The 17884-nt window shown below is 45.2% G+C and overlaps 1 protein-coding gene across 1 annotated transcript in view; it reads left to right on the top strand.

The window, feature by feature from the left end:
- PREP (prolyl endopeptidase) overlaps positions 1 to 17884 on the top strand; it is a 177007-nt gene that overhangs the window by 49000 nt on the left and 110123 nt on the right. Inside the window, exon 7 of the mRNA XM_065400874.1 lies at positions 11606 to 11711. Coding sequence (XP_065256946.1) covers positions 11606 to 11711 — 106 coding nt within the window. The remainder of the gene's footprint in view (positions 1 to 11605; positions 11712 to 17884) is intronic.

The raw sequence follows: 17884 nt of genomic DNA, 5'->3' as shown, positions 1-17884 counted from the left end.
AGAAGAACACCAGCAGATTCCTAGTCCCAGCCTTGTCCCCCAGAAATGTCTTGTACTGCACAGTACACTACCGAACAATGCAAGCTCATGTAAAATCCCATCATTTCCATCATAGCCTTGTTATCTCAAATGGAGTTTTCCACACACCTTAATCCAAATGCACTTTTTAAGATAAAACAATAAGATAAGATTTTTAAGTGATTACAAGTAATGATGCATAAAAGTCAGGATAGGTTACAAAAGAAATAAGAGTAAAATGCAAGCTAATACCCAATTTAACAAGCTAAGTGAAGGTTTTGTCTTACCATTTGTACTGGCTGAAGAGCCTTCCAGCCAGGACCACTCCTGCCCTAATTCAGTGATGCTTTATTTGTCTTTTGAGAGCATTGTAGCTGACCTGAGCAGAGATGTGGGGAGAGAGAGGTGATTTGGAGGCCACTGTCTCTCTTTCTTATACCGGACAGTCTCTACGCAAAAGAATAAATGGACACAAATCTGATATCAGGAATCATAACATTCAAAAACCAGTAGGAGAACACTTCAACCTCTCTGGCCACTCAATAACAGACCTAAAGGTGGCAATTTTGCATCAGAAAAGCTTCAAAAACAGACTCCAACGAGAAACTGCTGAACTTGAATTGATATGCAAACTAGATACAATCAACTTAGGCTTGAATAGAGACTGGGAATGGCTGAGCCATTATAAACATTAAATCTATTTCCCCCATGTTAAGTATTCTCACACCTCTTGTCCAACTGTCTGTAATGGGCTATCTTGATTATCACTACAAAGGTTTTTTCTCTTACTTAATTAGCCTCTTAGAGTTGGTAGGACAACTCCCACCTTTTCATGCTCTCTGTATGTGTGTATATATATATCCTCACTATATGTTCCATTTTATGCATCTGATGAAGTAGGCTGTAGCCCACGAAAGCTTATGCTCAAATAAATTTGTTAGTCTCTAAGGTGCCACAAGTATTCCTGTTCTTATACCACTTTCCCCTCTTTGAGGATTACCTCTAGCTGGGGTTCAGGCAACAGGCAATCTGTTTATTTTACACCCCACCCCACCCCACACCCTCCCACTGTGTCTTTATCAAAATGTAAAGTCCTTTCTCACACCCTTCTTCCTGCCAAGGAATGTTTAATTAGGAAATAGACCATTAAGACCTGGCTGTATGTTGGTCTGTCCTTTGTTTCTGAGAAACTAGTTTAGACCTACTTTTCTTAAACTTGGACCAGGTTATAGCAGTGATACATAGTAGAATCTTATAACTTCAAATACAATGTTGATAAGCATATCTTACCAGGACAATAATATTCAGACGATTGACATTTCAACTGATACCTCACAAGGCAGACTGCACAAAATTTATCATAGTCTTGTAAAAATGGTGAACATAATAGTGTAGACCATCACAATCGGTTTCTAATGTGACTTCCAACTCCAGGATTTTGAAGACTAAAAATGTACAACGGCTCACTTAAACGGGAAAACTTTAAATTGATTACTTCCCACCACAAAAGCTTTAGGCAAAGGCCTAAATATACTTTTTTTTCTTCCCACTGATCAAGTTGATAAATACATTTTCTCTTACTACATTGGTACATGTTACCATGCCTTTAGCACCAGGAAACAGGACACCTATGAGAAGCCTGCATAGAAAAGAGGACTTATTGGTGGCTTCAGTTATGCTTTCCCATTAGAGCAGCAGGTGTTGGAGAAGAATTGAGTATATGCATACCACAAACCCTCAGCTGGATATTATGATGCAGCTGTTGCTCCATAAGGTTGTAACAGAGTTCAGTTTTAACAGGAGCTTCAAAGCTTTATTTTGTGTAAATCTCATTGAAACGGCAAAAACTAAAACCTAGAATGTAAACTTTGAGGTCTACTTGAGTTTTTCATGTTGGTTTGATGAAAAATGAATTAGTAGAATAATAAGAGTTTAAAAATTTCTACTGTGGGGACTTCGCTTCCTATAACATTTTAGTCCTCCCGGAAAACTTATGTGCCAACTTGAATGAGTTGGATTTTAATATGAGGGCAAATCTGCCGTGGTGCAAGTGATGTCACTCACTTCTGGAGATGCTAAAAATACACCCACAACCCTTCACTAATTATCCCTACAGCCTAAAGCAAAGTTCCCTGAGCTGGTAAAGGAGCCCAAATCTCACTTCTGAGTTCTGTTTAAATTCCAGTGCTACTCATGCTACCATTATTAACTAAGGCCATGAACTCCCTCCTAGAAGACGGTTAGGTAACAGCTGCTGAACATTTCTCCCCCTCTACCTGCTTTTTTTAAATTATTATTAAAGTCATTTGGCAGAGAGCTTATGCAACATCATGGCAGGCACAGAATGCAGGTCTCTAATGTGACAAACACCAGTCTTACCCGCTGCCTCACACTGTCTGTCTTTCAGAGTGATTCAACCAGTTTGGTTCATCATGTATTGTCTGTAACCACTATAAACCACACTCCTCTCCCAAAGTCAGTGATAGAATCTAGGATTCCTGGTCACTTATCGTCTGCTGCTGACTAGTAAATAGTTGTGTAACCCACTAGAAAAGTGTGTGTCCAGGAAGAGGCTCTAGTCTCTTCTCTGCTTAGTGAATAGCAATTATTACTGTTACTCAAAAGTAGGAATCTAAAAATCAAGGGGTTCAAACCCTGCTGCTGATCTGAGGGGATGGCATGGTTGAATGCGAGTCTCACAGTGAAAAGACCTCTTCAATACAGGTTTTGCACTGAAATGTATATGATAATGTGTAAATTGTGTGAATTGCCAAATACACATTTCAGTAATGTCACACATTTTGCTTTGTGTAAACCAGGTGGGGGAGGGGTGTTATGTATGGGGTGTCTCAGTAATCCATAGAGGATCTGTCCTCATCTTGGGAACTTGCCTTTTTTGCACAAACTTTAAAGACTCATGCTTTTAGTTCTGGAGGTCATCTGTTTAATCCCCAATGTTGGCTGAGATGGCAGCTGTACACTTGCTAATGCAGGACATCTGCATGTTTATAGGTGGAGCGACATGCTTGTATGATGCATCTGAAGAAGTGAGTTTTTTCCCCACGAAAGCTTATGTCCAAATAAATCTGTTTGTGTATGTCTACACTACGAGAGTAGTTCAATTTTACTTAAATCGAATATGTGGAATCGATATTACAAAGTCAAACGTGTGTGTCCACACTAAGGACAGTAATTCGACTTTGTGAGTCCACACTAACGGGGCAAGCGTCGACATTGGAAGCGGTGCACTGTGGGCAGCTATCCCACAGTTCCCGCAGTCCCCGCTGCCCATTGGAATTCTGGGTCGAGCCCCCAATGCCTTCTGGGGAAAAAATGTGTCGAGGGTGGTTTTGGGTAACTGTCGTCATCCAACCGTCACTCCCGCCCTCCCTCCCTGAAAGCGCCGGCGGGAAATCAGTTTGCACACTTTTCTGGTCAGTGACAGCGCGAACGCCACAGCACTGCGAGCATGGAGCCCGCTGCGACCATCGCTGCAGTTATGGCCGTTGTCAACACCTCGCACCTTATCATCCACCTTTCCCAGAGGCAGATGCTGAGAAATCGGGCGAGGAGGCTACGGCAGCGCGATGAGGACCTGAAGTCTGAGAGTGGCACAGACCTGTCACAAAGCACGGGACCCCGCGCCGAGGACATCATGGTGGCAATGGGTCATGTTGATGTTGTGGAACGGCGATTCTGGGCCCGGGAAACAAGCACGGACCGGTGGGACCGCATAGTGCTGCAGGTCTGGGATGAATCCCAGTGGCTGCGAAACTTTCGCATGCGGAAGGGGACTTTCCTGGAACTTTGTGAGTTGCTGTCCCCTGCCCTGAAGCGCAAGGACACCCGGATGCGAGCAGCCCTGAGTGTCCAGAAGCGAGTGGCCATAGCCCTCTGGAAGCTTGCAACGCCGGACAGCTACCGGTCAGTCGCGAACCACTTTGGCATGGGCAAATCTACCGTGGGGGTTGTTGTGATGCAAGTAGCCAACGCAGTCGTTGAGCTACTGCTCTCAAAGGTAGTGACCCTGGGAAACGTGGAGGTCATCATAGATGGCTTCGCCGCGATGGGATTCCCAAACTGCGGTGGGGCTATAGATGGAACTCACATCCCTATCCTGGGACCAGACCACCAGGCCAGCCAGTACATTAACCGAAAGGGCTACTTTTCAATGGTGCTGCAAGCACTGGTGGACCATAGGGGATGTTTTACAAACATCAACGTCGGATGGCCGGGCAAGGTTCATGACGCTCGTGTTTTCAGGAACTCTGGTCTGTTTAGACGGCTGCAGGAAGGTATTTACTTCCCGGACCACAAAATAACTCTTGGGGATGTGGAGATGCCTATAGTCATCCTCGGGGACCCAGTCTACCCGCTAATGCCCTGGCTCATGAAGCCCTATACAGGCGCCCTGGACACTGAAAAAGAACTCTTCAACTACCGGCTGAGCAAGTGCAGAATGGTGGTGGAGTGTGCTTTTGGACGTCTCAAGGGGAGATGGAGAACCTTACTGACTCGCTGTGATCTCAGCGAAACCAATATCCCCATTGTTATTGCAGCTTGCTGTGTGCTCCATAATCTGTGTGAGAGCAAGGGGGAGACCTTTATGGCGGGGTGGGAGGTTGATGCAAATAGCCTGGCTGCTGATTACGCCCAGCCAGACAGCCAGGCGATTAGAAGAGCCCAGCGGGACGCGCTGTGCATCCGGGAGGCTTTGAAAGCTAGGTTCCTGAGTGAGCAGGGTAACCTGTGACTATTAAGTTTGTTTACAGAGAAGCTGAACCTGCCCCCGTTTCTTTACCCAGTAAATGTTCACTATCCTCTCCAGTTACTTACCCCGTTCCCCCCCTTCCAACACACGTTTAAAAATAAAATCACTTGAAATTTGTTAATGAACACCGTTTTCTTTATTACTGTTTTTGCGGTAAAGTGTTGAACCTGGGACGCAGACTGTGGTGGGGAGCGGGTGTAGTGTAGTGATGCAAAGGACGCTTCTAAACTCCAGGAATGACAGGCTCCGCACTGGTGGACTGGTTGTTTCAACGGAGCCTGCCACCCCTCCTGTTCGGGACTCTGTGTGTGGGGGCTATGTGACTTTGTGGCAGGGGGAGGACGGTTACAGATCCCCTGCTGCGTGGCTCTGTGATCGAGGATAAGGACCGCTGCATAAGATCTCTAACCGCCCTCCCCCGCCACAAAGTCCCATAGCGCCCCCCCCCCAGAACATGAAAACCACCTCCCAGACTGACCAGGGTAACTAGTGACTGCAATGTGTGTGTGCCCTGCTGCTGAACCTGCCCCCGCGTCTGTACCCTGGTAAAGGTGACTGTCCTCTCCAATTGCCAACCCCCTTCCCCCCCCTTCAAACAGACTGTCCTCTAAAAGAACATGATGGAAACAGTAATTAACAGAAACGTATTTTTTATTAGCAACTACACATGAAACTGGGGGATGAAACTGGGACGGGTGCTTGGGTGAGGCGGGAAGAAAAGGACTTATCAAATTTTGGGGAATGAGAGCCTTCTGGTACTTGAGCAGTCTGCAGGGGTGGAGTGAGAGTTTTCACGGACTCTGCCGCCCCTCCTTCTTGGGACTTTTGGTGAGGGGGGTATGGGACTTTGTGGCGGGGGAGGGCGGTTAGAGATAGACTGCAGCGGGGCTCTGTCCTCCTGCCTCCGGTCCTGCAGAACATCCACAAGGCGCCGGAGCTTGTCCGTTTGCTCCCTCATTAGTCCAAGCAGCGTTTGAGTCGCCTGCTGGTCTTCCTGCCGCCACCTCTCCTCCCGTTCCATGTGTGATCGATGGATTTGGGACAAGTTCTCCCTCCACTGGGTCTGCTGGGCTGCCTGGGCTCGGGAGCAGCCCATAAGTTCCGAGAATATGTCCTCCCGTGTCCTCTTCTTCCTATGCCTAATCTGCGCTAGCCTCTGGGAGTGTGATGCCAGGGTAGGTTGGGAGACAGTCACAGCTGTGGGATGGGAAAAAGGGAGTGAATTCCTCAGAAAGATAAATTTTTTTGTGAACAGAGAACATAGTCTTTCTCTGTGAACAAGACCATGCACAGCACCTATCACATGCGCACTCAGGACAAGGTCGAATTTTCGGCCTTCGCATTCAGTGCCTGGGGTCTTGCAGTGCAGATCAGACAAGCGGGACAGGACAGCGGAATTTGGGTAACAGGCTGATGTGGTAAGCCGTAGACTTGTGGCTGCTTAAAACTTTAATAATAGCACTGGCCTCCTTTCACGTTCAAAGCAATGCCAGCCCCTGCTGCCAGCAATCCGGCAAGCATGAACTCTGCCCCTGTCCCACCTCCTCGCGGCTGTCCCAGGGAAAGAACCCTGTATGCTGCTCCTCTCCCGCCTCCACCGCGTGGCTCTAAACCGCCGGTTACAGTTCTGTAAAGGAACAGGCAAGCAGTCCCAATACTAACATTCCCCTACCTAATTCAAAGCAGGTCACCATGAGCGACATCACTCTGATGAGGATTTCAGAGACGGAGAAAGAACGGATGCTTCGGGAAAGCCTGCAAAGACCAGGGCCGTATGCCGCCATGCTCTGCAAGGCAATGATACCCGAGTACTTGATTGTCTCCTGGCGCGGAAACGTTTCCTACCACGGAGGACCCAATAAGGCCGCTCTCCCCAGGAACCTGATGCAAAGGCTTTCCAATTACCTCCAGGAGAGCTTCGTGGAGATGTCCCAGGAGGATTTCTGCTCTATCCCCGGACATATAGACTGGATTTTACTGTAGCTGCACTGGCAGGGACTAAACAGTAGAGCGCCTAGGGCAAAACAATCATGCTAAAGCGGACATAGTTAGATTTTTTTTTCAGTAGTTGCACTGCCAAGGACTGAAACGTTAAGCGCCTAGGGCAAACTAATCATGAAAAACCCATTGTTAATATTGTTAATATTCCTGTTCTGTTAAAAATAAATGTTTACATGTTTAAAACACTTACTGACTGATCCTTCCCCTGATTCTGTGTCCGTGTTAACGCCTGGGGACGGTTGGTAGGGAATCTCTGTAAGGGTGATGAAGAGATCCTGGCTGTCGGGGAAATCAGTGTTGTAAGCGCTGTCGACTGCCTCGTCCTCCTCATCTCCTTCCTCATTTTCCCCGTCCGCTAACATGTCCGAGGAAGCGGCCGTCGACAATATCCCATCCTCAGAGTCCACGGTCAGTGGTGGGGTAGTGGTGGCGGCCGCACCTAGGATGTAATGCAGTGCCTCGTAGAAACGGGATGTCTGGGGCTGGGATCCGGAGCGTCCGTTTGCCTCTTTGGTCTTCTGGTAGCCTTGTCTCAGCTCCTTGATTTTCACGCGGCACTGCGTTGCATCCCGGCTGTATCCTCTCTCTGCCATGGCTTTAGAGATCTTCTCGTAGATCTTTGCATTCCGTCTTTTCGATCGCAGCTCGGAAAGCACGGACTCATCGCCCCACACAGCGATCAGATCCAAGACTTCCCGATCAGTCCATGCTGGGGCCCTCTTTCTATTATGAGATTGCATGGCCATCTCGGCTGGAGAGCTCTGCATCGTTGCCAGTGCTGCTGAGCTCGCCACGATGTCCAAACAGGAAATGAGATTCAAACTGCCCAGACAGGAAAAGGAATTCAAATTTTCCCGGGCCTTTTCCTGTGTGGCTGGTCAGAGCATCCGAGCTCGGACTGCTGTCCAGAGCGTCAACAGAGTGGTGCACTGTGGGATAGCTCCCGGAGCTATTACCGTCGATTTCCATCCACACCTAGCCTAATTCGACATGGCCATGTCGAATTTAGCGCTACTCCCCTCGTTGGGGAGGAGTACAGAAGTCGAATTTAAGAGACCTCTATGTCAAACTAAATAGCTTTGTGGTGTGGACGGGTGCAGAGTTAATTTGATGTAACGGTGCTAAATTTGACTGACAAACTCCTAGTGTAGACCAGGCCTTAGTCTTTAAGGTGCCACTGGACTCCTAGTTTCTTTGTGTGGATACAGACTAACTGATGCTTGTATACTGTTTGGGATGTGCCCAGAGGAAGGATCAGCACAATAAGCAGACCTGCTGGTATAATAGAGGCACATGCCTCTTGTTTCTCCTGCAGCTTCTGTCTGTATCCAATTTCCACAAGTCCATGAGAGGCTATGGAGTATTGTGGGAAGTGAGTCTTGACAGAATCAACTTCACAAAGGTTCTTTCCAGCTGACAGGTTATATTGCTAATTCTAAACACAGAAGGTTGCTCTTGATGGACCTTTTTTCCCCAATAACTTTTAAACAGGTATAATCTTCTCTCTATCCAGGGTTATGACCATGTTCAGCCCTTCTTAAAATATCTTTGCTGATTCACTATCTTATTACAATTCAAGTTTTTCCTTCTTAAATCGGCCTCTGTACCAAGTGACTAGAGGTTAGCTAATGTAGCAGTCCTGGCAATTATAGGCCAGTAAACCTAACTTCAGTACGTGGCAAATTGGTTGAAACTATAGCAAAGAACAGAATTATCAGACACATAGATGACACGGTATGTTGGGAAGAGTTAACATGGCTTTTGTATAGGAAAATCATGCCTCACCATTCTGTTAGAATTCTTTGAGGGAGTCAACAAGCATGTGGATAAGGGTGATCAAGTGGATATAATGTACTTGGATTTTCAGAAAGCCTTTGGCACAGTCCCTCACCAAAATCTCTTAAGCAAAGTAGGCTGTCATGGGATAAGAGGGAAGGTCCTCTCATGGCTCAGTAACTGGGTAAGAGATAGGAAACAAAGGTAGGATACACCGTTTTCACAGTGGAGAGAGGTAAATAGCAGGGTCCAAGGATCTGTACTGGGACCAGTCTGTTCAACATATTAATAAATGATCTGGAAAAAGGGGTGAACAGTGAGGTGGTAAAGTTTGCAGATGATACAAAATTACTCAAAATCCAAAGCAGACTGCAGAGTTATGGAGGAATCTCACAAAACTGGATGACTGGGCAACAAAATGGCAGATGAAATTCATTGTTGATAAATGCACATTGGAAAAAAATCCCAACTATACATACAAAGTGATAGGTTTTAAATTAGCTGTTACTACTCAAAAAAGAGATCTTGGAGTCATCGTGGATAGTTATCTGAAAACATCTGCTCAATGTGCAGTGGCAGTCAAAAAAGCTAACGAAATTAGGAACCATTAGCAAAGGGATAGGTAATAAGACAAAAAATATAATGCCACTACAGGTCTGTCTCATCTTACGCTGGGGTTACGTTCCGCGGTCAGCGCGTAAAGCGAAAACTGCGTCTAGTCAAAATTACATTGAGTTCAATGGCGGGCGGAATCGCCCGCACTACAGATACAGTATTGTTATTTTTCTCTTTTGTTTTTGTTTTGTTTTTGCTGACCGTGTAAAGCTGAAATCGCTCATGTTAAATGCGCGTAAGATGCGAGAGACCTGTATAAAAATCTGTGGGATGCCCACATCTTGAATATTGCATGCAGTTCTGGTCACCCCGTCTAAAAAATATGTATATTATAATTGGAAAAGGTACAGAGTAAGACAACAGTAATGATAAGGTGTATGGAACTACTTCCATACTAGGAGAGATTAAAAAGAGTGGGACTGTTTAGCTTAGAAAAGAGACAACTAAGGGGGGATATGATAGAGGTCTATAAAATCTTGAATGATGTGGAGAAAGTGAATAGGGAAGTGTTATTTGCCTTTTTCGATAACACAAGAATCAGGGGTCACCAAATGAAATTAATAGGCAGCAAGTTTAAAATAAACAAAAGGAAGTATTATTTCACACAATGCACGGTCAGCTGTGGAACTCATTGCCAGAGGATGTTGTGAAGGCCAAAAGTATAACTTGGTTCAAAAAAGAACGACGGGATGGCTCAGTTTATAATTGCCATCTTCTGCTCATTCCCTCTGAAGCATCTGGCACTGGCCACTGTCAGAAGACAGGATACTGGGCGAGATGAACCATTGGTCTGACCCAGCATGGCCATTCTTATGTTCTTTATACCTAGCTCTTGTCTTCCTTTCTGCTCTTATCTCCTTTAAATTCTTCCTCACCATCCTCTCTTTGCTCAGCGCATACTGCTCATACTGAGGCTCTCCCTGTGACCTTTACTTATGATCACCTCCATGCCTGCTTTTATTCTTCGCACTCTTCCTAGAACTCCCTTGTGGACCATGTCTACCTTGCCTTCACCCTCTCCTTCCTAAGTCCATTTTCAAAACCTGCTTCTTCAAGGATCCATAGCCTCTTTTGTGTGTGTGTACACACACACACACACACACACACACACACACACACACACACACACACACACGCATTTCTAATACATTCATATATACTAAATATATAAATCCTCTTTCACTTTCATCCAGACGTGAACATAAGCCTGCCAAGCAACAGAAATATCATATTTGTCCTCATCCTCATTCTTCCCTCTGCTGCCTTTCTACATTTTGTTGTTGTTCTCGTCTAAAGTTTTCGTTTCCTCTCTAGGTTGAGTTTCAAGCAAGCTGGTGGAGCAGTATATGAGAGCCCTCACTGACTGTGATGTGTATATATTCTGTGGCTATGTGAAGGGCATCTGCCTCCAGTGCCATCAAACAAGTGCCTTTCAAGAGCACTAAAACTTGTTTGTTTAAAGTGCAAGATTATATATTTGATGAAAGGTGCAGATCTTATACTTAGAAAATATGGTTGCGTGTTTTAATATTTAAAGCCTGCTGGAAACTGAACTCAGTATCTGCAGACTTGCCTTTTAATTTTTTTAATAAGATGAGTAGTTGACCTCCCATTTTTATTATGTTTGGGAAGCTAACCCTGATGGTGTATTGGCACAGATGACTATGAAAAAGTGAGGTGTAGAGAGGAGAGTGTAAATGAGTGAATACTACCAAGGATAGTAATGGCTAGCCCAGGGGTTGGCAACTTTCAGAAGTGGTGTGCCGAGTCTTCGTTTATTCACTCTAATTTAAGGTTTCGCATGCCAGTAATACATTTTATCGTTTTTAGAAGGTCTCTTTCTATAAGTCTATAATATAGAACTAAACTATTGTTGTATGTAAAGTAAATAAGGTTTTTCAAATGTTTAAGAAGCTTCATTTAAAATTAAATTAAAATGCAGAGCCCCCTGGACTGGTGGCCAGGACCCGGCCAGTGTGAGTGCCACTGAAAATCAGCTTGCGTGCCACCTTTGGCACGCATGCCATACCCCTGGGCTAGACGTTAACAAAAATAAGTCAAGCATTCTTTTTCTTTTCCATTATGTCTCTGCTGTAGTTTGGATGTTCTATAACCAGTATAAAGCTACTTGATCCTATACCGTCAGTAGAAAATGAAGACCCAACAGAAGTATCTACTTTTGTTCAAATAGCACATATTAAACAGCCTTCCCTTTCCGTAAAAAACAAAAACAAAAAAAACCCACCACATTTTAATTGTGAATTTTATGTGCTAGTCTTACTTCCTAGTAAAGTTTAACAGGAAAATTGTGTTCCTTCTTAAATAATTGTCTTGAATGTCTTAAATGTACATGTCACTGATTTTCCTATTTAGAAGTATCTCTCAAAATAATGTGTTGTCCTAACTTTCTGTACTTTCTTGCAGGTATCTGATGATGGTCGGTATGTCTTATTATCCATACGAGAGGGATGTGATCCAGTGAACAGGCTGTGGTATTGTGATCTACAAAAGGAATCAAATGGTATAACGGGTAAGTCTTTCTTTTTTCTTTCTTTCTTTCTTTAGATTGTTTTTTCCATATCCTCTGTATAAAAAGATACATAGCTAACATTCAACTTCTTCTGTTTAACATCAAGGACAGTCATCATGTATACATCCCATTTTTGATTTATATGTCTAAAAGCATGATAAACATTAAACATACATTCATGCATATGATTTGGTGTTACAGACTGCTAACTTTTTTTCCAGTGTTAAAAACAATTGGAATATTTCTTCATGCCAGAATTCTGTGGTGCCTTTAAACTCAAAACTATCATGTTCATTTTCAAAAGTGCCTGACTTGGGTATAACTTAGATTTTCTTTGTACATTATCCGTAAAAGAGTGAAATATTTTAATTCATTAGACCTGTTAGGTATAGTGTCAAAAATTTTACCTTGTAGTATCGTTTCATCTCCAAAGGTAATTTTAGTAATTGTTACTTCATCAGAACTTTGAATATAGTTATATGCATTTGCTGTTCTAAGGAATAGTTATCATACATTATAGCTGGATTAACATAGTTATTGTTTATATAATAGCAGACTTATTTATCTTTCTAGCCACACAAATGAGGTAAAAAAAAAAAGGGGGCACAGTACTTCCCTGTGCTTTTTATGCCTGTTGTGTGTGTAGCTGCAAAGTCTAATATCTTCATGTTGGTAGTTTTTTGTCCAGTATTTTTGATACTTCCAGAACATTAGCTAGAGAAATCTCCTCCTAATATGCTCTCTAGTCCGAGCATAACAGGCACATCTTTGCTCTGCTGGATTCTTGTTGTGTTGAATTAGAAATTTACAGACAGACTGAATAAAATCTACAACAGCTGCCACATCAAATGATGGAAAATTGCATTTGTGCATGTAAACAGAGTACTAGGGGGATATTGTGGTGATTTGGTACAGTTTAGAAACAATGGAGCATGGGATGGATTTTGATTTTGGTTCCTCAGTCATTGCCATTACTATGATATATGATTCCTGGGACATCCCTTAATTGACACACATGTTGTTCAGCTTAGCTGGTAAACAAACCTAAATCATTTGAACTTTGAGTATTGCTGGAATTTGTTTCGCTTTGGATACTTCATGTGCTTGTGCTTAAATAATGCTAAGATAAATGGCTTAGTTAATTCTTAACAACTCCTTTCCAAGAGGAATACTCCTTTAAAACGTGGACACTCTTTCCGCAAGCAGCGCTTTCTAACTGCTGTCAATGTGCCCTTGTAATACCGTTTTGGACAGCTTAGTAACTGTTTAATGAGCTCTTATAGTTGTGATAACTGTAGGGTAGCAGGCCCAATGAAAACAAAGTGCAACAGCACAGAAAGGTTCTTTAGAAACATAAAGACAATGTAAAAGACTCTGAAAATGAAAGTGTTAGGGATAGTGGAGACAGACTACAGAGATATTTTGCTAAATAGAAAACCATATAGTTTTTCATTTGAGCTGGAGAAGCTGAAGACGGGGGGGATACTGAAACTACATACAAAACACCTTTCTTCCTCTCCCCCACATCATCCCTCCCACCACAAATGAATATAACACACAGCCTTAGAGAGAGTACTGCTATGGCATCTCAGAAGACCACATGGGCTAATGAAGTTTGTATTATGTATAGCTAAGGCCACGATTTAGTCACGGAAGTAACGGAATCTGTGACTTCCAGCGACCTCTGTGACTGCAGCCTGTGGTGGTCGGGAGCTGCCAGGTCCCCCACCTCCAGCGGGGGCAAGGAGCTGCAGGGACAGATCAAGGCTTCCCATGAATTTTTCTTTTTTGCCCATGACCTGTCTGTGACTTTTACTAAAAATATCCATGACAAAATCTTAGCCTTGTGTATAGCTCAGTGTGAAGTAAAAGTTAGTATATACTAAAGTTTAACCTTTTATAGCCTCTTCCTTAAGTCAGGTTGAACACATGCTTGCACCCTAGCAATAAAATATATATATATATCCTGCTTTGCTTGACTAAGTTACAAGATATAAAAATAACAATTTAAAAAACTCATAAATGAGAACTTCTAGAATAATAGAAGTATCATTTGTTAATGGGGGTCACAGTAATTGTGCATGCTCAGTGTGCCCTATTCTCACTACACCTGCATGAACCTGACTACCACGATGTTGTAGGGACTTCCATTCCTTTCATCTTAGTTTCTGGGGAGGGGCAGGATTTGAAAATGCTACTATTCCCATGGATTAGTGCTGCAATACATGATATGAAGCAGTAGCGAGCTCTGTACCAGCTTTGGGAATACTATTTGAGTCCTGATCATCCCCCTTGCTTTTTCTTCTGACCATATCACCTCACTCTTTTAATCATCATGCTGGCTTCTGTTTCTCCTTATCAAGTCTAAGGTTCTGTCTATACTGGCAAGTTTCTTCGCAGTAAAGCAGCTTTCTGCATTGTAACTCCCGAGGTGTACACACTGCCAAGCCACTTTTAGTGCGCAGTTGCAGCACTGTTTTTTTTTTTTTTTTTTTTTTAAACCACCCCAATGAGAGGCTGGGGTACAGCGCTGCGGTGCCAGTGTAGACACCCTGGTTGATTACAGCACTGAGATTGGCCTCCGGGAGGTGTCCCACAATGCCTGTTCTTGCCTCTCTGGGGGGTCGTCAGTTTGAACTCTACTGCCCTGCCTTCATGTGACCAACCGTCATCCCCATCCTGTAAATTCCTTTGGAATTTTGAAATTCCTCTTCCTATTTGCTCAGTGAGGCGTGCAGTGGTCTCAGCGCAACTTTCCAGGTGGCCATGCCTGCTCCATGCACCAGGCAATCCCCCGCTTGGAGCATGCCAAGTTGCTGGACGTCATCAGCATTTGGGGAGAGGAGGCAGTCCAGTCCCAGCTGCACTCCAGCCCGTAGGAATTATGATACCTACAGACAGATTTCACGATTCATGACAGAAAGGGGCCATGACTGGGACACACTGCAGTGCAGGGTCAAAGTGAAGGAGCTGCGGAACGCCTACCATAAGGCATGGGAGGCAAACTGCCGCTCCGGTGCTGCGCCCACAAGCTTCTACAAAGAGCCGGACGCAATACTCGGTAAAGACCCCGTCTCCTCTGCAAAGGCCACCGTGGATACTTTGGTAGCTTGTGTGCCAGTCGAGAGTGGACCGAGCTAGGAGGAGGAAGTCTTGGATGAGGATGTGGAGGGGGAAGGGGACCCAGAGGCAGAGGTCAGAGATGCATGCAGCAAGGAGCTCTTTTCTACCCAGAGGAGGCTAGCCAGTCACAGCTGTCGGAGCTTGGCGAAGCACAAACAGGAGAGGAGGCCCCTGGTAAGTGGCTTTGATTTTGGGAATCTCTGAAGCAAGTTGTTAGGGGCAGGAGGGTTGCAGAAAACAGGCTTGTGTATGTATGATGCACGTACCACCATGTGCCTAGTCTGAGCGACGGAATAGGCTGTTGATTGACTCCCTCACTTTACGGGAATATGCCTCAGAGGTCTCCAGGAAACTCTCGTGGAGATAGTAGGAAATCCGCTGCTGCATGTTCTTTGGCAGAGCTGCTTTGTTTCTTGCCCCATTAACGGTAACTTTCCCATGCCACTCTGCCGTCACGGGAGGGTGGAAGGGGGGACCATTGCTGCACACAGCTTCAAGTTGCTGCTGCAAGGCATCCCCGATACTTATGGCCCCGCACTGTGCCCCTCTAATAGCCCTGGTCTCTGGCTGTTCAAATTCAGCCTCAAGGTGCTGAGCCTCAGCGGTCCAGCGCTGGTGAAGCTTTCACCCTTCCCTTCACAAATATTATGGAGCGTACAGCACACAGCTGTAAGCATAGGAATATTGTCATCGGCCAGGTCCAGCTTCCCATATAGGCAGTGCCAGTGGGCCTTTAAATGGCCCAAAGCACACTCAACAGTAATTCTGCACTTGCTCAGCTTGTTGTTGAACCACTCCTTGCTGCTGTCAAGGTGTCCCGTGTATGGCTTCATAAGCCACAGCATTAAGGGGTAGGCGGGATATCCCAGGATTACAATGGGCATTTAGACTTCCCCTATGGAGATCTTCTGGTCCGGGAAGAAAGTCCCTGCTTGCAGCTTCCTGAACAGGCCAGTGTTCCGAAAGATGCGTGCGTCATGCACCTTTCCGGACCAGCCTGCGTTAATGTCCGTGAAACGCCCACGGTGATCCCCAAGCGCCTGGAGAACCATTGAGAAATACCCCTTGCGATTAATGTACTTGGTGGCTAGGTGGTCTGGTGCCAGAATTGGAATGTGTGTGCCATCTATTGCCCCTCTACAGTTAGGGAAACCCATTTGTGCAAAGCCAGCCACAATGTCATGCACGTTACCCAGAGTCACGGTTCTTCTGAGCAGGATGCGATTAATGGCCCTGCAAACTTGCATCAACACGATTCCAACGGTCGACTTTCCCACTCCAAACTGGTTAGCGACCGATTGGTAGCTGTCTCGAGTTGCCAGCTTCCAGATTGCAATAGCCACCCACTTCTCCACCGTCAGGGCAGCTCTCAATCTCGTGTCCTTGCACTGCAGGGCTGGGGCGAGCTCATCACCCAGTCCCATGAATGTAGCTTTTCTCATCTGAAAGTTCATCATCCCAGACTTGCATGACGATGTGATCCCACCACTCAGTGCTTGTTTCCCCGAGCCCAAAAGCGGCATTCCACGGTGGTGAGCACCTCTGTGAATGCCACAAGCAATCTCATGTTGTAGCTACTATACGTGGCAAGATCAATGTCGCACTCCTCTTGCCTTTGTAGTTTAAGGAATAACTCCACTGCCACTTGTGATGTGTTAGTCCGAGCGAGCAGCATACTGGTCAACAGTTCGGGATCCATTCCTGTAGACCGAAGAGGCAGAGCGCACAGTACACAAACTGTTGAAAGATGGTGCCAAATGTGGACGAAAGCACAGGGATTGCTGGAATGCGAAGCAATGCATCATTGGGCATTGGGACTGGAGCCAGGATGCCCCGCGACGACTCCTCCCCACAACTCTTAGCGGCAGAAGAGGAAGAGATGCTCTGTGGGATAGCTGCCCAGAGTGCACCGCTCCGAATACCGCTGCAAGTGCCGCATGTGTGAACATGCTATTGCACAGGCAGCTGACAGTGTGAACACACAACAGCAGTTTCCCTTCAGCGCTCTCTGAGCGGCACTGTAACTCTGCCAGTGTAGACATACCCTTAGCTTTTTTTGTTCTTACTTTGAAGACTCTGCATAGCTTTGCTTCTCCTTCCCTTCTTATGCAGCCTTGTCTCTAATTATATTGTTCCTCAATCCTTCCACTTCATCACTGCTGCGTCTGCCCCCTAGTATGCTCTACTTGAGCTGACCAGCAAGGCTACTACTGCTGCCTTCTCATTGAAATTCCTCTCTAAAACCTCTCTCTGCTGTGATGTGTACACACAATTAAGCAGGTGATAAAGGTTAGATAGAGAGGTGGGTGGTAATTGGTCATTGTAGAAGGACAGTCTGCCCCTTTAAAGGGTCAGCATGCCTTGGGCCAGTCAGCTCTGTTCAGTTAGCCTCACCCTACCCCACTAGGGCAGGGTGGGTATAGAACCAAAGGAGAAAAGCCCAGCAGTTAAAGGCTGGCTGGGGAGGAGAACAGATGGGCTGCTCCAACGTGTGGCAAGAAGCCAGGCTTGAGGAAGGAACTGGCAGAAGACCACAGCCTGCCAGACGCCTTTGGAAGGAGGGGAGACCTGACCCAGATGGTTGTTTAATTGGAGCCCAGGAGCTTGTGGTTAGACAGTGGGAGCCCACCTATAAGGAAGAGGGCTGAAGTCTGACCCCAGCAGGACCAAGGACTCTCTTGTTTTGATGTTGTGTTAGACTTGGACTAACAGATTCTGTTATTCCAGAAGGGGTTGAACACTTTAAAATGCAAGCACGTCTTAACAAAACCCTAATATTGTAAGGCATGTTCCTGCACTTATTGAATAGAGTGCGTTTCCACTCTGAGTAGTAATAGAACTACACTTTCAATGCCAGCAGGATCGAACCTGTATTTATTAAAGTATCTATATATTAAAAATATACACCATTCAGAGGAGGGGGATGCCCCAGCCAGCTAAGCGGAATCTCTAGCCTGCTTCTTTGAATATTATCCTGATCCCTGAGTAAGTAATGTACAATGTAGTATGTTAATGTTTTACTTTATTGTAACTTTGCTTTAATAAAGTTT

Source organism: Emys orbicularis, chromosome 3 (genome assembly GCF_028017835.1).
Source record: "Emys orbicularis isolate rEmyOrb1 chromosome 3, rEmyOrb1.hap1, whole genome shotgun sequence".
In the NCBI taxonomy this organism is placed as follows: Eukaryota; Metazoa; Chordata; order Testudines; family Emydidae; genus Emys; species Emys orbicularis.
This window is presented reverse-complemented; position numbering and strand designations above follow the sequence as displayed.